This window comes from Delphinapterus leucas, chromosome 13 (genome assembly GCF_059928025.1).
Source record: "Delphinapterus leucas isolate spDelLeu-1000000601 "Yukka" chromosome 13, BTC_Dleu_Yukka2, whole genome shotgun sequence".
NCBI lineage: Eukaryota > Metazoa > Chordata > Mammalia > Artiodactyla > Monodontidae > Delphinapterus > Delphinapterus leucas.
This window is the reverse complement of record NC_143141.1, coordinates 8,000,990-8,026,031: the sequence shown is the minus strand read 5'-3', so window position 1 is coordinate 8,026,031 and position 25,042 is coordinate 8,000,990. Positions and strand designations below refer to the sequence as shown.

The window sequence follows — 25,042 nt, the reverse complement described above, 5'->3', positions numbered from 1 at the left end:
ATTAAACATGTGTATGATTTAGTGCCCTGCTCTTGTCTACTTAAAAACATTCTGCCAGTTCTGGGAACGGCAAGAGTTTTAAGACTTAATTTCAAGCATCAAGAGTCTATGGTCTAGTTGGAGAGACAGGACTATGTGAAAATATAAAGAATATAAGGTAAAACCTGTGAAGAGAGCAGTACCTGGGTAAACCTTATTCCATAGTTGATCTCAGCTGAAACAGATTTTCTTTCCTTTTCAGTTCGAACTGGTCTATCGTCCAAACCACGGCAGAACCTATAAAGCATCTGACCTGTTTTGGGACCAAATTCTTTCTGGAGTCTTGCCATGGTCATATATTGCAAGTCTCCACAAGTTCTAATTCCCAAAGATGTCAACTTGGATTCCATTGAGCGTCCAACTCCTAGGAAAGGGACAGTTCTTTAATTCTGCATATAAGCTATTAAAAACAATTGAGCATTATGAAATAACTATTCATGCACAAACAACTAATTTAAAATAATCTCCCTTAAAATTCTGAAGTGACATAACTGAAGCATCTCATAGATTAAGAATTTTTTTTTTGGTTGGTGCAAATCATACTAGTAAACTTATTTTTAGAAGCTACTTCTCAGTTTGGACTCTACCTATAGGTGAACCAGAACTTTTCAAGCGTGTATGACTAAGTAAGTTCTCCAAAAAAATGTTATTTTTATTTATTACTGAGTAAAAAAGTTTTCTATCTTATTTACAAAATCAACTAAGTTACAGAGTCGTTTAAGCTAGTCTATAGTATGACTTACAGACATACTAGGAGACTCAGGAATGTTAGGGATTCTACTATGACTTTGGCGAGGACCAAACCTCTCAATGGTTCAGCCACATTTTCTCTGAATGGGAACTAGAACAAGAAGTCATGACAGAGGTCCAAGCCCACGTTGCTTGCTCTCATACTGGACAAAGTGGCACAACTGACGTGGGGATGAAGCTTCCTGAGCAAAGTAGCAGCGAGGGGAGGACAGACAGATGTCTTTTACCAACAAAGATCATCGCCCTGGAAAGGCAGTCAGTGTCCTGCAGCTGGGCCAGCGTGCAGCTGGGCCAGCGTGCAGCAGCCCCTCGTCACCGTCTGCAAGATGCAAGGTTGGAGCCTCGCCCAAACGATGCTCATGAGCTCTGTTGCTCTCCATGTGCCCAAAAGCTTAACGAAGGTACATATGTCTGGGAAAGTGATTTAAGAGTAACCTGGGGGAACTAAAACTCTTATTAAAATGGTCTCCACACCATGAGATCAGTATTGTCCATCAGTGAGGAAGACTGCGGTCTGGCCCTCTGTAGGATGTTACCAGGGGGCTCAGAGTGGAGTCTGGGGTCGCCTATCTGTCACCTTTATTGTAACTTCTGGCTCCAGTTCTCTGAGTGGCCCTAGTGGGGGAAGGAGCATTCCCATCCAGGTTCTGCCAGGAGAACCTCTTGGAGCAGTTACGCAGACACACGGTTAGGAGGGAGGTGGTCAACTTTACAAAAGGTCTATGACCACGGAGGTGGGGGAGACAAGTTTAACCCAAGAAAATCTGTCCCCTAATGGAAGTCAGATGAAAGGTGTTAAGGGTGCTGTATCCCATTTGTGCCATTTTCAAGTTCAATTCAGAACAGAGAACAAGCAAGAATAGCAGAGTCTGAGTTAACAACAAGAGAACCCTCCAGACGAAGACCATTCACAAAAAGACGAAATTCTAAGTGAAACCTATTGGAGTATTTTCCAAGATGGGGAGGAGGAACCCAACGAAAGGGACAAATCAGATACGAGGGTGGCCAAAGCCAGAGACACTCTACGCAGCTGTTCGTGTTCAGGGAATGCTTTCTGTCTCTGTTTTTTTCCGTCCCATCATTGCCGCAACTCCCCACCCTCAAAATGTGATCATGTTCTTTCCCTGACAAATCTGGGCAGCCGATCTGTTCTCCCTGATTTGCAAAATCAGCAAGAGGCAATAATCCTGCATTAATTGTGTGTACTGGGATGGGCAGGGGGAAAACCTATAGTTTTTGAGAGTCTCTTGAGTATACCAGAACACAATTATTATTCACTAAGAGGTACAAAAGAAAGACTATTACATTAAATATCACCAACTTAACCATGATCAACCTAATCTAACTGAACTGCCCTCTAGGGAAGATGAGAGGTTCCTCTCCATTACAAGCTCACCTAATGGAATGGAATGGCCTGAAGTTGAGTTGGGGGAAGGAGGCATATGGATGGTCTACCTCTAACCCCTATGACGTCTGCACAGGGGGGAAAAGTTGGCTTGGAATCAGCACCAAGACCCCGAATGGGTGCTAGTGTGAGCGTTTTTAAGGAAAGGAGGCCCCTCTAAGGAGGAAGTAACAGGGTCTTGAGAGTCACATTGAGTGCAACCACCTAGAAAGGGAAACATGAAGGAAAATGTGCAGCGCAGAACCAAGGTTCTGAGAAGGAGAGAAGAAAACTGAAGTCGTGGAAGCTGCCAGCGAAGCCACTGGACGAAGATGTGACATCTGTCCTTGAAGGGGAACCATGACCCCAGGCTAAGAACAGCCAGGAATGCCTCCTCCCGGCACCCGGACCTTGACAGTCCAGAGACGCAGAAAAGTCAAGTTCCAAAGAATCAACCTTTGCCATCTAAGTTAGCACCGTTCAACAGAACTTTCTGTGGTGACGGAACCGTTCTCTTCTGTGCTGCCCAATTCAGGAGGCACCCGCCACATGTGGGTAACTGAGCACTGACTGCAATGTGGGCAGTACAACTGGGAAGATGAATTTTAACTTTATTTAACTTTAATTAATTTAACCTAAAATTTTCTAGCTTCACTTGGCTAGTGGCTCCCATATCAGGACAGTGTAGATGGTCATGTACACCTACACGGCCGCGGTGCTTATCTGACACGAGAAGAAAGAGCTGGAAACCTCAGAGTGGGTGCACACACCCAGCAAAGGATGGACAAGGGGCAGAAGGTCCTACAAGCCAGGGTGGAAAGTCTTGCGAAGAGCCACAGAAACAGTGGAAAGAGCTACCGCATTTAAACAGTTGCTGGGGACAGTCCTTTCTTTCATTAGCTAAACAGATCTCGCTGGTAATTTGTATGCTAGCACAACATGCAGTCACTACTCTCTGGGGTGCCTTCATAAACTTACTAGCATGTGCTCCCCTTTTACGCGGCTGTAATGATTGTGTGCCAGGCACGCCGTGTGCTCAGTCACCGGGCAGGGCACACAGGGACAGAGGCAGCTGGCGGGGGACAAGCGGGGAGGCGCGTTTAACATGGACCCGCTTCTGGTTATTGGTTACAGAGCAGAACTTACTCAAAGCATGTGCCACAAAATGTTAATAGTCACCATGTATTCACCTTCAACTATCTTTGGGAAATGACAAATTTTTAACAAAGATGAACAAGTTTCCTTCTTGTAAGAATTCCCGCATGCGTGTGGAGCCTGCTTTCAGAGGGCAGCTCGTACTTGAGATGCGTTACCATCTCAGGGCAGGAGTAACAACAGAAAAGGCTGACGTTTTACATACTGAAATGTTCTAAATCTTCCTGAAAATAAATTTGGGGATTTTTATAAAAGTCAATAGTCTTACACATGAAAATCTCTCCAACAATTCTGGGCGGCCACAGGCTACAAGCTGGTTCTCACAGAGAGAGGAGCAGGGGGATCGCCAGAGGAAGCCGATCCTGGCCGCCCCCATCTCCCCCAGATTTCAAGGTTCTCTTAGGAACTTCAAGGCTGTGCCTAAAAACTCAACCGGGACACATAAACCCACACGTGCCCTTCAAAAAGTAAAGTCCTTCCAGCCAGGAAGCAAATGAAGGTGAAAGGTAAGATGACTAGGTCAAGAAACTAAAACTAAAACCTCTCTGTGTTAAAAAAAAACAAAACAAACAAAAAAAAAACTTACAAGAATGATGCAGTATAAAGACGGCACTGTGGACGGAACTGTGTCTCTTCAAGATACCTATGCTGAAATCTTAATTCCCAGTACCTCAGGATGTGACTATAACTGGAGAAAGGTCCTTCGTAAAGGTAATTAAGGTAACAAGAGGTCATATAGGTGGGCCCTAATCCAATATCACTGGTGTCCCTATAAGAAGAGATCAGGACACAGACGCACAAAGAGAAAACACCATGTGAAGACACAGGGAGAAGACGGTCACCTACACGCCACGGAGAGAGACCTCAGAGGAAACCCAACAGGCTGGCAGCTCATTCACGGACCTCTAGTCCCCAGGATTCTTGAGGGAATAAACTGCTGCTGTTTACGCCACGCAGTCTGTGGTGTTTTGTTACGGCAGAGCCTCAGCAACACATGCACTTTAAATACACTGGTTCCTTCTTATATAAAACTGCAATAAGACATGTTATTAAAACTCCTAAATTGTGTTGTCTAATAAGGTAATTTGCTAGCATGATTTTATAAGGTTACTCTTCAAATTTAACCTCAAACTGACCATCAAAATGTCATATTTCACATTTCTGATACTACCACATTCTTGGATGTTATTTACTAGGGAGTCAGGAGGCTTCAGAACTAACCCATCATAAAATGGCATTTGGGTCATTTAATATTTTTGGCCTATAACAGAAATTTCTCAGTTAGTTCAGATATACTTTTCTTAGACTTAAGAACATGCATCTAAAAATACCACTAAATCCACTGTTAAAAGTGTTAAAACTTTTAACAAATGAATAAAAAGAAAACCTTTCACCAAAAGTATACTCTCTTGAACTTTCCCACCACAAACACCTGGGAGCTTTGTGAAGCTAACGCAGGCTGCTTTACAAAAACAGGAGAGGATGATCTGAAATGGTATCCTGGATTCCTACATGGCTTAGAGAAATTTCTTAGAAAGAGGTACCTACCATAGAAAGCAAGTCTCAATATTTAATAATTGTGAAATGAACTGCCCTACACACAAAAATTACATCTCTTCAAGGCCCCAAAAGGGCAACCATTTTCCAGTTACAATGAATTATACTTGATTTCTCCAAAGAGAAAGGTTTTTACACGCTAGGTTAGCTAGCCACACTACACAAGAAAGTAAGATAACTAAGCATCCTGCCCATTAGGTGAGAAAGGTATGCCTTTTTGGACATTTTACTTCAGCCTGAGTTAACAAAATACAACACTTCATTTTAGGTTTTCTTCTTCCTAATATGGTTTATATATTTTCTACTTTTAAAACTATTTGTTTAGTAAACTCAGAAAAGTATCACTAGTTTGGAAGGACGATTTTGTAAATAGGGGACTCGATTTTCAAAACTTCACCTTGGGTCTAGAAGTACACTATTTCAATTTTGATTTATTTAAAGGACCAAAAGTCAAGTTCATCATATTCTTTTAAGTATGACTTCCTAGAATTCCTTGATCTTGGTACTTGAGAAATACTTGAATACTTAAAGTAAAACACAAGAGAGGCAAAACTAAAATGTTATATTAAGGTTCTGATAAACCAACTGAAAGGATATTCATTGTGGAGTTCTAAATTTTGTTTCCCATGGCACTCAATAAAAGATGAAAAAATTTTAATTCATTTTTTAAAAAAGAAAGAAACGTTATACATCTATGAAAAGCACTAATGAATACTTACAATGAATAAAAGTTAAAAAGAAACGATTTGTATTTACCTGGTAGATTAGTAACTAGCTGACCTCTGATAAAATCATCTACTTCTTCTGGTTTTAAGTGGTACTGGCCATCCGGTTTTGCTTTCCTAGTTGCCATTCTAGCCAGGAGAATATTAGAACCTATAAATTTTTTTTTTAAAAAAAAAGGAAAGAAAGAAGTCATTCAAGAAGTATTCACAATTACTTTCAAAATTTCTTAACAAAGACATCTAGAGACAGGTTACCTATCAAATTTCTAAAGAGAATGAAAATAATGTGCAACTTTGATCATTTCAAACACAGTACAAAACCGGCAGAATTCTGTTAAGTATTACAGATTATAACCAGCATGGTTCCTGGACAGATGTTACCTTCTGTTCCAAAACACGTGACATTTCAACATCTCCTACCCAGGTAAAGGAATAGAGAAAACAGTCCTAATCTAAGATTGGAGGTTTACAGGAACTGTGGGCAACGACCAGCAATCAGTTCATTTTACCAACCAATGTTTATCTGTTTGTTTGTTTGTTCTTGGCTGGCGGGATCTTAGTCCCCTGACCAGGGATCCAACCCGGGCCCCCTGCAGTGGAAGCGCAAAGTCCTAACCACTGGAAAACCAGGGAAGTCCCTCATTTTACCAACCAATGGATCCACGCTGGGTAGAAATAAGGCCAAAGAAATGCCATTGGACTTGGGGAGGAGAAGCCCAGAGAACCAGATGTCTCACTATATGATCAGAACACGTGGAGTAGAAATTGAGGGTATGAGCGTCTTAAAAAAGGAGACAGACAGTGACAGCGAGGTCCAAGGTGTGTGAACGGACACAGACAACTAACGCAGGGCAGAGAGAAGGCTACTGGAGCCCGAGAAGGTATCAGGCATCTGAGAAATACCTAAATGGGGTCAGATGAACTTCTGTGTAAATAATAAAATCTCCATGAATTACAGAAGACTTCTATAAAGCACATATCTTAGTTTTACAGGAGACTTACATTAAAAACAGTGTGTTTTCCTAGGGTAAATGTATAGATATTCATGAAGAGAAAAAGTACTGGCAAGGCACACTAAAACGATAAAAGTGGTGAGTTCTGAAGAAAAGAGGGCTGAGAAGTGGAAACATCATTTGGGATTTTTGTCTTAATTACGTGCTTGAACTTAAAAGGACCTATTCATGTCACCCCACTTGTAAATTTAAAATAAATACAATTTACAACAAAGAACTAAACCTGTGCCTGACAGTGGACTCCAGAAGGCAAGTCCTAAACGAACGCTGAGGAGGGGGTGCAGGCCACACGCCGGGGAGCCGGAGGGGAGGGACGCTGTTAATGTGTTCCTCACGCTCTGTACGTTCTGCAGCTTACGACGTTCTGACATCTTGAAAATCCCTCCGACGGGGAGGGCCTGCCCTCCCAGGGCTGGTTAATCCCTAAAGACAGCAAGCGAGTTCCTGGGGGGTGCGCCTCTCACACCCACGCCAGACACCCCAAGAGAGGCTCATCAGACTCACACACAGACCCCAAGAGAGGCTCTGGCCGAGGATCTCCCCTCACTCCTGCTTCTGCCTCCAGACCTGCACGTGGCGCTCCCGCACGAGGCCCTGCGTGGGGCTGCACGCCCTGCCTTCCTCTCGGGACAGGTACCCAGTAAAGATCTCCTATGGGTAGAGGCACTGGGCTCGCTCAGACAGGAGGGACACGGGGAAGCTCAGGGTGACAGAGGGGGCTCCAGAGCACACAGCTGCGAGAGTCGACAAGAGGAGGACCAATGATGGCAAGGGCTGAGGAAGCAAACACGGCTTAGAGACAAAACAGAACAGGTGGGGGGAGGGGATAATGGGGTGTGCGTGTGGATGAGTCAATAACAGCAACTTCTGGCCCCGAGAGAGTGAAGACAGGGCTGGCTGAGCGGTCCAGGAAGCTTCAGAAAGTAACTGAGTTACCACAAGACGCAACAGCATGGAACTCCAAACCCCACTCACACTGCACTGCCTTAAATACCGCCTCTGTTCACTTGAAAAAAATACTGTTGACATACACTGCATCCAATATTCCCCATTTCTGAAGAACAAGAAATATTCCAACTCGTTTATTCCAAAGACGTTATCATTTACTTACGTTTCCAACACTTTCATCTCATGCTTTGCCCAACTGTGAGCCATGCCGAGAACTGTTTCAGAAGTGGGAGACCTATGTGGTACGGTGATAAAAACGAAACCTAAAGATCACTCCTAAAAATCAAGCGGTATTCAACGGTCCCAGAGCACTGCTTTGAGGAAAATGAGTAGTACAAGATATGCTGGCTACTAACCGATTCCCACAGAGGCAGCGCATTTAGTCTGGTCTTTGATTTCCGTGCGGACAGCATTTGCAAATTCGTCAGGAGTGAGTCTGGTCTCTGCGAGGATTTCAGTGATGTCTACCAGAGCTTCATCACAGCTGACAGCTTCGATGCTATGTGTGTAGCTGCCAACACAGAGCAAAGGCAACGAATCACAGCCACAGCTTAACATCAAGCAGCCACATGTGGCAAAACAGGCTTTCCTATGGCATCTCTCTTTGACATTTCCTTACAAGACTTAAAATGCTAAAAATATTCGCAGTTTAACTGAACTGGCCCAAGTGCCCCTATTTAGTCACTTAACTTTTAACTGCAAAGTTAATCAATGTTTTCTTTTTTTCCATATTAACTACCAAAAATACAACAGAAATGACCATTTCAGTTTCCCTATACTGAGAATACTGTTGTAAACCTCTCAATAGCTGAAAAGTAGTAAGTGAATTGGAATTGTCACAACACTTAATTTCAAAAATGTTCAAACACGATTTACCAGAATCCTTGAGGAACAGAAATATCACACAAATCAAACAAGCAATTGACAGTCTCCTAAACAAAAACGCCCAGGACACAGCAGGATACGATGGTGGCCAGTCACCCAGATGCCTGTCCAGGACGCCAGCAACACCCCCTGCACGTGGAAATGCTCTGGGTTCTGACTGCTGCTGCTGTTTGGTCACGATCTACTCACACAAAGGACTGTTTCAGTTCTCCACAGAAGAGGAAAAGGAAGAGAAGAATCACCACGTGGCTCTGATGCTAATTAAATATGTGAACCACAAGGCCAGCAGAGGCCTCGGGACCAGAAATGGATCGTCAATAATCCACCTGGTAAAGTACCAGGAGGGCCAGGCCTCGCCTCTCACTACACCTTACTGTAGGTTATGAATCAGATTAATTACTATCAATAATCATTTAAGAAACGAGTGTTCTGTTAGGCTTAACTCCAGAGAGAAATCTGCAAGAGCAGAAGGGTACTCCTGATATGAAAGCTGCTCTGAGGCGTGGAGAATATGAAGCAGAGGCAGGATTTCCAAAGGTGGAAGGAGAACAAGGAATTTTTTCCCCCAAAGAACAGCCACGTGCCCCTAACAATGTCTCCACCCACTAAAATTATATGGTAGCGTCCACCAAACCCCCCGATCCGAGGTGCAGGCTGGCTGCCCGCTCCAGGGCCTCCGGTAACCAGAACACGCAGCACCCAGCTCAGCCACCCGCTCCCAGCCCACACGCGGCGCTGCTACTGACCGCAGCTTTGGGACAGGACTTGAAAAGCACTCTCTTCACCTGGTAACACTGACATTCCCACATTGGGGTCTTAAGGACAGCTGTGATTGTAACTGGCTTGTCATTCAGCCCTAAGTCCACAGACTGATGCCAGATAAATTCACCTGCCCCCCTATGTTTCTCTCTCCTGCTAAAGTAAGCTCCTCAAAGGCAGAGCCTGGATCTGACTCCACTCTCATAGGATTGGCAGCATCAACAGTGGTTTGCACTTGGTAGATACTCCATAAACAGGTGTTCAAAATAACGCGTTAAGAAAGGAGAGGAAGAAGTGAAGATAGAGGCAAGAACCTCCCTTAGAACATCAACACAGCCCAAGGGTTGGCGGACCCTGGTCTGCTGTCTAGAGACCTGTTTTGGTGAATAAAGACTGAAGGGAGCAGAGCCGAACCCGCACCTCGTCTGAGACTGCTGCCACTGTCCACGGCAGGGCTGAGCAGCTGGGACAACGACCTCATCCGGCCTTTTATGGAGAAAATATGCCAACTCCAGCTGTAGAGCATACAGGGCCTGACATATACTTATCTAAAATTTCAGGTTTTGAGTTAACATTCAATATACCTACACTGTAAATGTTCTAAAACTTAATCTTTTTCTCAAGCCAACTGATCACCCACCTTGAAACTACAGCTGACCCTTGAACAACACTGGTTTGGACTGCACGGGACCACGTATACCTGGGTTTTGTCAGCGGTACACACTGGGGCGCTACGCGATCCCCGACACGGAGGAGCCACGGGCGCAGAGGGCAGCTGCCACGACACGTGGCCCTCCACCGCACCGAGGACGGCACCGCACCACCCCAAGCTGTGCGTCAGCTGTACTGCTAGAACCTTCTATGACAGCTAGCTTCTGGCGTCCCGAATGACCTTAGAGGACACAGGGTTTGACAAGGTCTCTACTTGTTAACGTATAGTTCTCATTTTAAACAAAACCATAATTCAAATGTAATAAAAGAGAATAACCAGGTTAAAAACTCCCATCCTTCAGCTGTCTGGTTCCACGGAGGGAAACCTGGAACCGCTGACGAGAAGTCACGCAGGCACAGAATCAGACTGACATCACCACCAGGGAGCAGCGGAACAATCCCAGCCGTGCAAACACGTCCCTGAGGCCTGAGCCCTGCTCCGGGAGGTGCTCGTGGGGAGGAGAGGGGGCCGTGACACCAGAAGGCAGAGGAGCAGGTTCCCGGAAGAGAGGAGCGTCCAGCAAAAGTGACCCCGACAGGCCTGGGGAAACTGTTCTCTCTTCAACATTAGGTAAAAGCAGTAAAGGAACAGACAGGAGCGTGAGCACAGCACACAGTGTACCTGGCCAGTGTCTCATACATCGTCCGCGCAACTTCCTTATACGCGTGAAAATCATAGGGGACAGCCTGAAGACTGGGACAAAGTTGTTTCGCTTGCCCGAAAAACATTCCATTCCTAATGCCAACTCGTCTAGAGAAAGAACAAAATACAGCGGAGGTTAGACTAGGAATTTTTAAACGCCAAATCAAGTATCAAATACTGATAGTATCTCCCCAAGCCACTGATACACAATTTTCATTTAACTCCATTTTCATGAGGGGTAAAAAACAGGCATTAAGACAACTTACAGGTTTGTTTTCCCCCAAAAGGAAACTGACAAGATTGTCTGATGCGTGTAAGTGACATGTGCAGATGTGCCCAAGTACGTTATTCAAAGGCCAGGTTTGGCTCCTGCCTCTGTGAAGACGTCTCCTGAGACTCAGACCTCTGGCGCCTGTGCAGAGATGCCAGCATACCACACGTCGGTGATACCACAGCCACCGCAGAGCAGGAGCGTGCTGTCAAAACGGTCTGCTTCCCCTCACACGGGGCCCGGTTTGGCCAGGGCTCAATCCCCCAAAGACAAAGAATATAAACAGCAGAACCACACAGAACAGCGCTATGCGACAGACAGACACAGTGTACCCATCCTATTGCCACCCAATTCCCAATTGACCAATTCCAAGCTTCTGCGGTGGCTCCACAGTGGCTGAGATGCCAACAGCATTGGACATGGTGGGACATCACTCTGGGCAGGGGCCAGGGTTCCAGAACTTTGAGGGACCTAATTGAAAATGGTAAATTTCAAATCTTTTGCGTGTCTCCACGCCCCACTTACCTGTGGTAACTTGGAGCATTCAGCACAAAACTGTAATCATGGAATTATACATAATGAGTACAATTCCATGTTACTACTATGCAATGAATCGAAAAAAAATCTTACAGTAAAAACACAAGCAGATAACAATAAGCAATGTTTCCCCAGATTACATACTCATAGGTGTAAATATATCAAATGGTTACTTTATACATCCACCCAATAAACATTTACTCAGTGCTCACTTAGTACGGAGGTGTGCCCTGTGGCACAGAGGCCTGTGGCGCCTGCCCATCCCAGACCACCAGAGAGCCAAGAAGGAAGAGACTCCGCCAAGCCATTCAGATGAAAGAAATGCAAAATGACATGCATTTTTAATGTATATAAAAACAATAATAGATCATCAGACTGCAAAGCCCAGAGTAGATGAGAAATATCTAATAAGAGGGAAAAATGACAGTAAAGGAAGAGATGATTAACAAATCATGGTGAAGAAAACAATGCTTTCATTCATTTAACAAAAATTTATGTCTCGGGCACTATGTGAATAAAGCGTATCCCATGACATCCATGAGGATGACCTGCACTGGTCTAGGAGAGGACGGATTCAAGGTGATGGACCTGGTTCATAAGGCAGGGAAGTGTGTGCAAAGGAGTTCACAAGTCTGCAGAGAAGTGCATAGACAAGCTGAAACGTTCCAGTAATGCTAGATACATAGGTTCAGCATGTAAAAAAGCTAAACTTACAAATTAAAGGTAATTATTCATTTTTAAAGGAATGTCTTACATAATTCCTGGAAGCATAATACTCTTATATTTACAATAAATTCATTTTCAAAGTTTTCACACAAAAAATTTCAGGGACATATTACTTAGAAAAATGTAATACATCAACTTATGTACTCATGCATACCTACATCTCACGGAGAAATGTTTAGGGATCACTAGACACTGTAAGGGAGCTATGAACAAAAAAAGGGTAAACCTCAGAGGCTTCCCATAACTAAGGGAAGCAAAAGACCTTGAGTTGGTGGTTGGAAAACTAGACTTGTTTCATATAAAATAAATGAGCAGGAACTCCCTGGCGGCCCAGTGGTTAGGACTCGTCACTCTCACTGCCAAGGGCCCGGGTTCAATCCCCGGTTGGGGAGCTAAGACCCCACAAGCCATGCGGCACAGCCAAAAAAATAAAATAAGATAAATAAATAAAATAAGATAAATGAGTAAAGACAATTACAAAACAGCTTGAAATAACTTCACTACAGTGACATTTATTCCTCTCAAGTGAAGTCCCAGGCAGCAAAGACTACCAGTACTTCATAAGCTGCAGAAACAGCTTACTCCCAGGTTTAAAGTGAAGGCAGCACACTCCTTCTTCCACGTGCTGTATGCTCAGACAACGGTATTTGGCGTTGCATTAGACAATATGAAAAAAAAGTAGCCAGTAAGTCACTGTCACTGTCACTTCAATATGCCGAAGGACATCCATACCACTAATTAAGGACTGTAAAGTGTCCTTACAAAAGCACGTGAAAACAGAGGTTCAGAAATGATTTGCTCTTAAAAATTTATGATTCTAGGATATTTGTATATCATCACCTATCCGTCTACATTATTCACCTTCTAGCTTACTATGTATAAAGCTAGTTCTCTATGGTAAGTATGAGTACATATTCTGACCTACATATACACATTCTACCTTCCTATGACTTCTACCGTCTCATGTTCACGTTCCATCCTTTGCTGACCCCGTTATTATAAAGTCTATGTCTACTGAAAACTCACCAGTGCCTAAAGCTGGGATGACCACGCCCACCAACACAGTCCCCACGCCAAGCCCAGAAACATTTCTCTGATCCAACTGTGAATATACTTATTTAAAAAAAAAACTACTCACTTAAGGAAAATATAACTATTAGATAGCCACACACACAAAAAAGGGTATTCAAGAGACCTTCATTAGGAATAGCCTTCTGGAAAATGAAAAATTACAATTAAAGGACAAAAACCCCATTGCTGTGGGTTTCGTGTTTTTCTTCGCCAACTAAAACAAATTCATTTTCGTCCCTTTCTGCATCTCCTTAGAATAAACCTCTGCCCTCTAAGCGACACTCAAATGGCTTTTGCTACACAGCATCTGGCCCTCATATATCGTCACCCCAATTATTCTGTAACACATTCAGCTTGACAATCGCCATCTGCGGTACAATACAAAGGCACCATCCAAACACCAACAGAGGCCCGGAGCCCAGACATATCTGTGGCTACTGGACTTGAAAGCCACCAGGAGTTGGCAGTGCTTCTAACTTTGAGGTGGCCTTGGTGCTCACTCTCCAGCCAGCGTCCAACCTGGGCCGCCGGGAGAGAAGGGAGATCCTGCAGAGGCAGTATGGAAAGGCGGCGCTTCCGTTTCACCACCAGCAAAATCCAAAGACTGAGCATGTGTTTCTGGGTTTCATCATACCCTCCAGATACAGGACACGATGCCCAGTCATCATAAGCGCATTGCCTGTAACTCAGCAGGGGGAAAAGGCTAGCCTACTGAGCACAGCATACATCAGCTCTAAACCGCCTGTGCTAATAAAAACATAATAATGCAAAATGTATTCAGATCTGACGTATCTCTTTCATTAAAGTAAGGTTCAATTCCTTGGCTACATTATCAACTAACAATGAAAAAGATTAAAACGTAATTCTGTCAATGAGAAAGGCAAAGTTAGTTCAGGAGTAAAAGTCTGACAAGTCATAAACAGAAAATAATTTAAAATATTTTATGGACTTCCCTGGTGGTGCAGTGGTTAAGAATCCGCCTGCTAATGCAGGGGACAAGGGTTCGAGGCCTGGTCCGGGAAGATCCCACATGCCACGGAGCAACTAAGCCCGTGCACCACAACTACTGAGCCTGTACTCCAGAGCCCACAAGCCACAACTACTGAGCCCGTGCGCCACAACAACTGAATTCAGCCCACGCGCCTAGAGCCTGCGCTCTGCAACAAGAGAAGCCACTGCAATGAGAAGCCCGTGCACCACAACGAAGAGTAGCCCCCGCTTGCCGCCACTAGAGAAAGCCTGCACACAGAACAAAGACCCGACACAGCCAAACATAAATAAATAAATTTATATAAAAAATTTTTTTATAATTATGCATGTTTGAATATAATCCTTTTTTCTTAAATATCCTTTTTATAAAATAATTGGCAAGATTTAAGCAAACTACTCTGGTTAGATGATGTTGTGTTGAGATACTTTTTGTTCAGACTGGACTTGCTTGAATAACCCCAACTTTAAATCAAGACTGAAAAATGTTATATATTTCAAGTCGTTGTATGCGGTTAATGTTACATGTCAATTATAACTCAATTTTTTAGAAGTATGAATGACTAAGCCATAAAGACACTATCTAAAAAAAAAAGGGCTGAAAAATGTAGCTGATGTGACTTGACTCTGTTTCTATAATTAGTAAATACTTTAACACTTGCCAACAATGTGTAAATGAATGCTTGCTGTGCTATAAAGGTAAAAATGTTTGTGTTCAGTTATAAAGAAAGAAAAAACAAAGAATACTCTTTTAAATTAATCACTTCAGGGGGCTTCCCTGGTGGCACAGTGGTTGAAAGTCCGCCTGCCGATGCAGGGGACACGGGTTCGTGCCCCGCTCCGGGAAGATCCCACATGCTGCGGAGCGGCTGGGCCCGTGAGCCATGGCCGCTGAGCCTGCACGGCCGGAGCCTGTGCTCCGCAACGGGAGAGGCCGCAACAGTGAGAGGCCCGCGTACCGCAAAAAAAAAAAAAAAAAAAAAAAATTAATCACTTCATTATTACTCCATTTTTACAACTATAATAATCGATTTTTAAAAAACGATTAATTTTTTTAAAGTATGAGGAACATATGATATATGTGTCTGTTTCTTCTAGTACTAAAACAGCTGGTTGTAATTAGGATTAGTGCTAACAGGTTGACAACACTGCAACTTTAAGTGAGGAGATGATTAGTCATGCCATTATGGAACCATTTAGTTATAACTTAACAGGCAATCAAGTTTTAACGTAAGTTAAAAAAAAAAATACTATTAGGATGTTTAAATAACAAGGGATCCTGGTGCTAAAAGGGAACGATCAGAGTAGATGACATTAAGGCCCTCTCCTATTCAAGAATATATAATTCTTTAATTCTATACTTCAAGAGACAATGGTTTAAAAACGACAATGTCCAGCTTCTTTTGGTTTCCACCATAGGACCCACTGGTTCATCAGGACACTAAGGTATTTATTTAAAGTTATCGAGCATTTGTGAAGGGAAAGAAAAGGAAACTGAAGGGATTAAGGCTAGAAAGATTTCTTTCCATAACATGTTTCTAACATTTAAGTCACAGGCTTGACCAGCATGTCTAAATCCACTTCAAAATATTATATAAAAATGATTAAGTAACTTACTCATTAAGTATTACAACACCCTTAATTTCTACATACCTGGCTTCATAACTACAAGATGCGATTTCAGCCTTTGACAAAACAGAATCAATTCCATTTGTTTGTGCGGAATCTTGATTCTCCCACATTGATGAATCTGGTATTTCTGCTTTAAAAATAAAATTTAATGATTGTGTGTTAAAAACTGATTTTCCTTAACTTTCATTCATGAAATTTGTTTACCAGTCCTTTCATATATAAATGTTCAATAAATTCCAAATATAGTTATCTCCATTGACATTTATCCCCTTATTTAATAAAAGAAAATCTGTAACTCTAAAATGGTTTGCTTCCAGTACATTCTTCACCAGCAGTCAGACATAAACTTATAATAAATCGAAAGAGTTCTGTTTTAACAATAGTTTTAAAAAACATATACCAAAAGATAAGTATAAAATATCCCTTTAAGTCTGTTGAGACAGACAAGGATGAAAAGAGTGATCAGGAAGATAAACCCCCTCCTACAGCCTCAAAAGGATGACACAGCTCTCTGGAATGGGAAGCAGTTAGTGGGAAATACAGTAAATTTCTCTGAATGTTCTTGCTGTTTCTTAAAAACTATTTGCAAAATTTAAAGCTAATTAACAACATTTTCAACAAACATCAAATTCCTTCCTACAAGTCATTTGATCAAAAAATAACTTAAAAGGTCATATGCCATAAGAAGTTCCATGCTAAATCTAAGCTTTTTCTTTTGAGCACACATCACGTAAGAGAGCTTCACAGTATTATCCCCCCTTCCAGGAAATTCCACTTTTGGCTTAACAATGCATGTGTGCAATTAAAAACATTCAAGTGAGATGGGACTATCACTTGCTCTACAGACTACAACTCCAGCCTGAAGAGTAGAGCTCACAAATAAGTCTCAATATCCAAACCAAGTTGACAGATTCACGCAAGAATATTAAGGCACTCAGTCTAGAAAGCCTACTGACCGCACGTCACGTGACATCACTAGCCAGTGAGCAACAGATGAAAACACAACTTCAGCTATGTCTCTTGGGATACTACTGAGTTCCAAGAAGAATATGCTTTAAAAACATCTATTCTCAGTCATAGTTCTACTATTCTGAACAAACAATCAGTAAGATAAGACTACGACAGGACTTCAGCTAATTCTAGACAAATCTATTTAGAGTACAGTGTAACAACACGTAACTAACAAGCCCAGTATTTATCTTTTTATTTCAGAGACATAACGTTCCACAAAAAAAATCAGTCACGTAAAGCACCAGCAGGTAAACACGGCAGGGTGTCCGGCTCTGCGAGCTGTAACAACCCCTCCTGGTCTGGCCTCAGTAGTCATCAGCCTTCACCCAGCTATGAAACCCACACAAGCAATCCTGCCTTCTGGCACCCACGCATATGAAGTGTAAGTGCGAACCAAACTCTGAGGATTGGCATGTCAATGGGGTCAAATTCCACTTGCGTCCAAAATAAAATCAGCAGAGTACAATCTGAGCCATGATTTCTGATACACTGTGGCTAACAGAAGCTGTCCTAGGACAAATTAAAGACAGAACACAGAGCAGACAGCCCAGTGTTCTGAAGGGTTTTGGAAGGCTAAATATCAGGTTACAGTCCAGTACTCTAAGCCGGACATCTGTAAGGACTTTGCGGCTGTCAGTATCACAGTTCAACCGGGGCTGCTACTAAACCAAAAAAGAAGAGCTGAAGCCTGAACGGCCACGGCCAGCTGCCTTTCAAAGGTGCACCCGTGAGTGATGGCTTGTGAGTTATGGGGAGTTAGGTGACTTATATACGAAGGGCTAAACAACCTAAGCACTTGTTTTGAAAATCACGGAAAAGTCACGCTTGTGGTGAGAACAGTGTCTGTGGTCCCTGCTCCCAACGCCCTGCCTGGGGTGGCACCTCGCGTTCTCTCCTCTGGGCGGGCTGACCTGGTCCACAGCGCGGCAGGGTGCGTGGTCCCTCCACGAGCGGAGTGAGTTGCTTCATGGGAGATTCAGGGAAATGCAGGGACACACTGTCCTCACTGGAGGGCAAAGTAGAGAACTGCTCATCAAAACTCGACAAACTAGACGGGCACATGGAGAATGTGGAGGAACGGTTGGAGAAATCAGAGGCCAGGACCCAAGTCTGTGAAAAAGAAATCGCTGAGAATAAATCTATGACTAACACGATTTTAAAAACTGTTGTTCTTTAGAATGAACACTGAAGTTGTTGAAGGGATAGGAGACGTCTGCATTCTGGAATTCAGGAAGGGAGAAAAGGCCCCAACCATGAAATTCTGAGTATACATGGATTCCAAATTCAAGATCGTCAATGAGAAGGCTCGCTGCTAAGTACTGCTCAGGAAGCAGCTGCCAAAGAAGCCAGGGATGGAGAGCCCTGGTTATGCCAGTCCGATTAGACAGAGTCTCTGAATATGACAAGTAAGAAACTAAGTTGCGATAAAGGGCTAAAGATGCTATTTGTTCTAATACTTTGCCTAGACATACAATCCAAAACATTCGAACTGAATTTTTTTTAAAAGCTACTGTACAGAAGGCAAAGATTCTAATTCCTAAACTGATCCTCAATATTTTAAAATTTGGTGCCATATCTAATAATAGGAGCCAGAGAAAGAAAGATCAGAGAATAACAAGGAAAGAGGAACAAAAGCATGGAAAAAAAACAAGTTCCAAGTATAAGCCTAGCTGCAACCAAACTTTGTAATAGAGGACAATCTATTCATGTTATATGTAGCAAATATTTTGGTAAGCTCCTAATGGGTCAAAAGGCTTAGGACGTACATAAAAGTGAATGATATCAAGTTAAAGAGAGAGTATAAAATACAAAGTATCATATTCACTTTTTCTAGTGATAGGAAAATCTATTTTTGACAGTTTTCAATAGCAAGTGAAATTTCAATACTTCTAATATATACCTTCTGGTTTACCACTCACACTTAGAGGCAGAGGGAATGTGAGTTATAAAAGGTCATTACAATGTTATGAAAACCCAGTGGCTACACTGATGAACACAATTAAGTAATCAATGACAGAATTCTGTTTATAAACTGTTTATGGTCAGATCATTTGTGATACGAGGAAAGACAGAAGAGGACCAGCTCTCTGCTGCTCTAAGGAATGTGTAGATGGAGACTGTAAAGTAAGGACACGTGTGCAAACACAAGATTCTACCCATGGGAGGAGCTCTGAGTAACGAGAGATGCTATGAACGGTATACACAGGGTATTATTCTTCCCTCTTTAATGTTCATCCAATATTTTACTGAGTGCCCAATGCGTCACAAGTACTGTGCATTCCCTTAAGCTACTGTTTTCCAGAATTTTAGATTTCATCTTTAAAATGATACCACACAGAAAAGACAAAAAGAAAAACCAACCTGCCCCCAAACCAAACTACTAATACTTAAGAAACTACCCATATTGTCAAATACCATAATATAACTAAATCTCAACAAGCTCAATATTTCCTAACCTCAACATCTACTCACTTCACACAAAACGCTAGAATCCTAAAAATTCTCTTAGAAGATTTAATGACCGGGAAAAGCTTTAGGAAATCTGCAGAATACAGGTACCCATGAAACATAAAGATGTATCTATAATTATTTTCCTTTGTACCTATAGCATGTAAACAGATGAACACAACCAGCAAGAGGAATGTAATCCTGAAAAGGTTCTCAGAGATGTCTACTGGCTTTCCTTTTGTCTTAATTTCATTAAGAGCATTTCTAAAATAAGCCCAAAGTTTTATAACTGAGAACTAGAGACCTGAAATAATTGGGACGAAATTTAACTGCATGCCTTCCATTCTACTGCATACCTAATTTCTATTTCCTGATTAACATTTTTTTGAAAAACTTAAAAAAATTTTGGCTTTCCAGACATCCATGAGGAAACTGATCAACGCCAAATAATTTCACATCTAAGCAAATATTTCTCAGGGAATTTAATGGGGGCGGGGGGGGGGAGAAACATGAAAATCTTAACAGCACTGTGATTAGTATAATTTATGATTTTTGTTTACTAATAGCCAAAATTTAAGAGCCAGAGAGGCAAGAAAACGTTTCTCATATGAAACAGGTTCAACAAAGATACGGGGAATGACTGCTGGCACTTATCTTCTTATTCCAGTAAATTAAAGCCTTACTGTTTCTCACTCCACTGGCTCATACACATCTTCGGCAACACAAACTTTAGTGCCCTTACTGGGATCCATGACCAAACAACAAGTAATTAACTTCCAAGCGGAGAGGCTTCCACAGAACGATGTCCATGATTTTCATCCCCAATCTAAATTTACACAAAGCAAACTAATCACACCTTTTAAAACATTCTTCACTCTCTTTCCCAGGAAAGTATCGTTATCCAATTCAACAAAGCGTAACTATTAAACCACTCATTTGTACTGCATTCGGATTTTGCTTTAAGATGTCACTGACACCCTTAAAACCCTTGAATGAAAAAGCTAATTATTTCAACTCTGCTTTTATTTCTGTAACAACGATACCAAAGCAAAATCCAGAAGTCTTCAACAGGAGCACTCTGACTTCAAAGAGGGCTCGTTATCTGTACCTGCTTTGCCTGTCAGGATTTTATTCTGGTACCACTGCCACTCCAACTGGGGGTTAGCGCCAGGGCGCAGAGGTGCCCTCCCCGTGCCTCTGTTACTTGTGACGGCCACCGGCCTTCCTGTAAGGAGAGAATAAAAGCTAAGTACAGGAACACTAACACTTAAGAAATAAGACATCTCTCTTTAGCTTTAACTTAGGCATTAATCCCTAAAAGAGTCAAAATCTTTGAAGATTATCCGTCGCTATGCAACAGTCATCTACTGATGTTTCTCTGTACCCCCCAAAGTAAACTAGTTATGACAATTTTGATGCATTTATTCAACTAAAAAGCAACACTATCATAGCTTTCTATGGTTTTTGTCTGGTTTCTTACAGTAGTAAACAGGCAACTCAGATCCTAGATTCAGACTGGCAGGGTGGGGAGAAAAAGAAAAACTGTATCTAGATTTTTAATATTTCTGGTATCAGAAAAGTAAGGTAACATCTAATCTTTATTTTTACAGCAAGAAAAAAAACTAATTAAATGTATATGTAGAGGAATCACAATCTGACCTACTATATAATCAAAGGTGAGTATATATAGTCCCAAAATTTTTGGTTTAGTTATAATATCTTTCATGCCTCATCTCCTTATATGTGTTTGTGTTAAAAGATAACTCTAACTTTGTAAAGCAATAGCATGGATAATCCATGTGTGCGTGTGTATATATATATATATATATATATAGTATATATATATACATGCATATATTTCATTGAATGCATTTGTTGTGAGGACAAAAAAAAAAAAAAAAAAAAAAAAGCATTAAGAAGTCACTCATGGGCTAAAATCAACTCTTTACAGTCTGAACGCTCCTATCAGAGCCGAAGCAGCCACTGCCCGTGATACGAATAAAGCCCTAGTATTAACCCGGCAGTTTCCACGCTTTCCTTAAGGGGAAAATTCACTCTCAGAAGACAGTACTAATAGCTATCTCTTTTGGACACAGAACTCTCAAAAATCGAGAATAAATATTTTCAAAAGTATTGACTAGGTCACAAATACCTAAAATTTCCATTAAAACAAAGACTGCACAGATGACAACATATTTTAGCAATATTCAATAATACAAAATTACCCTACAACCAAAAAGTGGGAATGTTCCCTAGCATCAGGACAGTTAATCAAGTTATTCATTCAAGAGAAAGCATAGTGACTCAAGTTGCAAAGACATATGCTACCATAAAATCTCCATTTATTGACAAAGTAATAATAAATATAGATTAAAAATATAGAAAATGCCCAAAGCAGGTCCCTATCTACATTAGTCTTAGATGTTCAGCTGAAGAGGAATATTCTTCCCTAAAGGCCTGGTCTCTACAGGGAGGAAAAAACTTTTCTAATTTCCCTCTCTTTCTTGATAATGGAGTCCAGAACATTTGGAAGTAGGAATTGATTTTGCCAAGGAAAATGAGAATAAATATTTCTTAAAGAATACTTTGTGACCCCTTAGAATAAATGTCTATAACAGTATATCAGTTTTCTTAATACATAAACAAGAATACAGACCTTTGAGATCTGGTCTATTTCGTATACCCACTGATACAAAGAAGCAATCCATATCAACATGCATTATACAGCTCTGAGGTCTGGGTGAACTCAATACTGACATAGTTCCTAGAAGGAAAAACAGAATGTTCAAACCCCAAGCTAGTTTTTAATATTTTAAAAAAAATCAGGTCTAGTTAATTTTAGAAATTACATTTTTAAATGCTTACAAGCAGAATAAAGTTTAAAAAAAAATACAGATTCTATAATAGATTACTTCTATCACCTCAAGAGCATTCAAATTTCAGTTTCTTTGGCTCTGGAAATAATTCAGAGATACAAATTTAGTTTCCAAACAGAATTTAAAATCAATTGTGAAGACATCATGTTTTCCTAGTCTATATTCTAACAAGTCTCTAATTAAAAGTCTGTCTAACTGCTTATCTCCAAGTTATTTCTGTGGGCTGAATGGTTTATAAAAATGTATAAAGATGTTTTCATATATTTAGTTCCACAGACCTAAGTTACTTTAGATGATTACTATTCTATGCAGTAACAACATTCCTTGGTAAGACAGCAGTAAAAACTGCTACTGTTATTGAGTGCTCTATAAGTAGGTGTCAGGCACTGTTTTAAGAGGTTTACATGTATTAATTTATTTAAATTCTCACAACAACACTACGAGAGAAGTAAGCTTATTATCCCCATTTTGCAGATTAATAACTTGAATCATACAGCCACTAAGAGGCTGAGCTGGAATTCAAACCCAGGCAGTCTAATTTCAGAGCCCCATAAGCCACCACACTTGTAAAAAGTGATGATCTCATAAAGGAATTTTCCTCTGCTAGATTTAAGAATAACAGTACTGAGGTTAATCTTCATAACAGGCTTCCAAAAACTTACATTTACTCCTCAAAATGTTGAGACAACTCTATATACCAAATTGTGATTGTGAAAGAGTTTACCTTGTTCTCACTAGGTGCAGGGCACCGGACCTTTGATCCTATTATCTGCCTGTACTATCACTTGTGTGCCGACAGGAAACTGAGACTCAGAGAGGTGAACTCACATGCTCTGCATCGTAAGAGTGGCAGAGCCAGGATGTGGACTCAGGCTATTACCTAACTCCAAAGCCAGGGACTTCCTTGCTACCCTCTATATTCCCTCGAGAAATCATTTATAAAATAAACCTTAACAATTATAAGTCTGCTGTATAAAAGTATTATACACACAAAATGTAAACAACTCAAAATAATGGTTTTAAAGACTCAAGTCACACAGAATGTATATACTAAATGCCTACTGAATGCTTTCATACAACATAAAAATCTCTCATCTTATTCCCATTCATAGAACTGATCCATAATAGCTCTTTGAAGCTTTCAAAATTAAACGACCTTTAGGTAACAAGGCCAAGGCATGATAAAAGGAAAATCTAATACCTATAACATTATTTTGAAATATCTCATAAATAACAAAAAGCATTTGGAATACATCAAACACAGCAAAACACAACAGAAAAAACCCACATGGAGAGGTTCTATCACATTGTGAGAGAACCATGAGCTTCTCTCTGCACCTCAGTTTCCACAGCTATAAGTTAAAGGGTAATACTAGATAATCTCTGAGATCCCGCCCCAGGGGGAACCCATGTAATCCATAAAAAGCAACTAAAACCTCAAACCAGATACCAATTTATAATGACAGGCACAGAAATACAGCCTGTTATTGTTGGTTTTGTTTTTTTTTGATGACAACTATTTAAAAAACAAAATACAATTAACCAACCTACTTATATGTGAAAATACTTAATCTCACTAAAAGCTTACCACTATACTTATAATAGCAATTATGACAGTTATTTAATTATTGATAAATCATTATGACGCAAGCTTTTAAAAATGAACAGTTACTCTTACCAAACCAATTCATTCTTACAGGAGTTTAAGCACTGAATATAAAAATATGTTATATTTTACAGTTCAAAACTTCAACAACTGATAAGGTCTACAGGAGGAATGAATGCTCAGAATCCCAACCTCATTACTATTTAAATTACCTAAAAATGTTCACTTAGCCACACTCAAATCTAATTTTGTAGAAAATTTTTAGTAAGAAAGCTTTCTGTCATCTGTTATACTCACTGTTACTTACATAACCTGCTATTCCTAGAGACTTCCATGTTACAAGACCTTAGTATTGACGAGAATACCAGTGACAGATTAAGAACAAAATGATCAAGCATGATTGTTTCTTAAGAAAACAATTTTAGTAAGTATCTACCTGGGTCAGTTACAACAAATGCAGACCTGCCTGCTTTCATTTTTTTTAACTTTTCCCTTCCTGGAAAGATACCACTACTTTGTCTCTGCAGGGTACTGACAAACTCAGTCAATTCGCACTTCCACGTGGAAATGTGGTGCAGTCTCGAGCGAGAGTAGAAGTCCGAGATGAAGCGGCAGGGCCTGGGTGGCACAGAGGGTGCCGCCTTGCTCGGTGAAGGGACTGAAGAAGTGCTCTTTGTGCTTGAAGGCCCCTGAACAGTGGAGTGGTGAGCACCATTGACTCGAGTGTTGCTGTGCAAAGGTGACAGGGAGAAGGAATTAGTTCTGTGCGGATTCCGCAGAGCATCTGTGCTTCTGGTGCTTTGCTGGGACTGTTGCTCAGCGCAGTCTCTGAAGCCGCCGCTGCTCCTCTCGGCTGCTTCCTCCTCATGGGCAGGGTCGGGGGACAGGCTGCTGGCAACACCGCTGCCCCTGGGCACCAAGCAGTCCTGTGTCTTTAAGGCACCGTTAGAGCTATGAGTGTGTCCGTTGCAAACGGCACTGCCATCTCTGGGATGCGGAATTCCGTTCTGTTTCCTTCCTGGGAAGAAGGGCTCCGGCTCCACAAAACCCAAGTCATTATCCGCATCTTCTTCATTCCAACTGTTCACTCCATTGACTCTGAGTTCATTTTCTGTCTCAATCTTCTTAATTATGTGATTTCTAGGGCAGGAAAAAAATTTGTTTAAATGAATAATGTCTGACTTTCAGGCTAAAACAATTTTCCATTTAAACGCTGTCTTAGTGGTACACACTTTAATATTCCCTCCACCAAATCTGAATGATTAAGCCACAAACTTTTTTTTCATTATTGCTCTTCTAATAAAAGAT

General features: G+C 41.3%; 2 protein-coding genes across 9 annotated transcripts in view; one reads left to right on the top strand and one right to left on the bottom strand.

Moving 5' to 3' along the window:
* The window catches only part of EIF5B (eukaryotic translation initiation factor 5B), a 104,160-nt gene extending 79,282 nt beyond the window's left edge, over positions 1 to 24,878 (top strand). For both annotated transcript variants that reach the window (XR_016395335.1, XR_016395334.1), the window contains exon 26: positions 242 to 24,878. The gene's annotated coding sequence lies outside the window, so the exon portion shown is untranslated. The remainder of the gene's footprint in view (positions 1 to 241) is intronic.
* Positions 1 to 25,042, bottom strand: part of REV1 (REV1 DNA directed polymerase) — an 83,784-nt gene that overhangs the window by 11,335 nt on the left and 47,407 nt on the right. For 4 of the 7 annotated variants that reach the window (XM_022599270.3, XM_022599271.3, XM_089922659.1 and 1 more), the window contains 8 exons: positions 24,171 to 24,874; positions 21,909 to 22,016; positions 20,361 to 20,477; positions 15,815 to 15,923; positions 10,549 to 10,677; positions 7,928 to 8,082; positions 5,642 to 5,761; positions 183 to 403 (listed from right to left, as the gene is read on the bottom strand). In XM_022599270.3, coding sequence (XP_022454978.2) covers positions 183 to 403; positions 5,642 to 5,761; positions 7,928 to 8,082; positions 10,549 to 10,677; positions 15,815 to 15,923; positions 20,361 to 20,477; positions 21,909 to 22,016; positions 24,171 to 24,874 — 1,663 coding nt within the window. The other 3 variants (XM_022599274.3, XM_022599275.3, XM_022599276.3) reach the window with 3 other exon arrangements.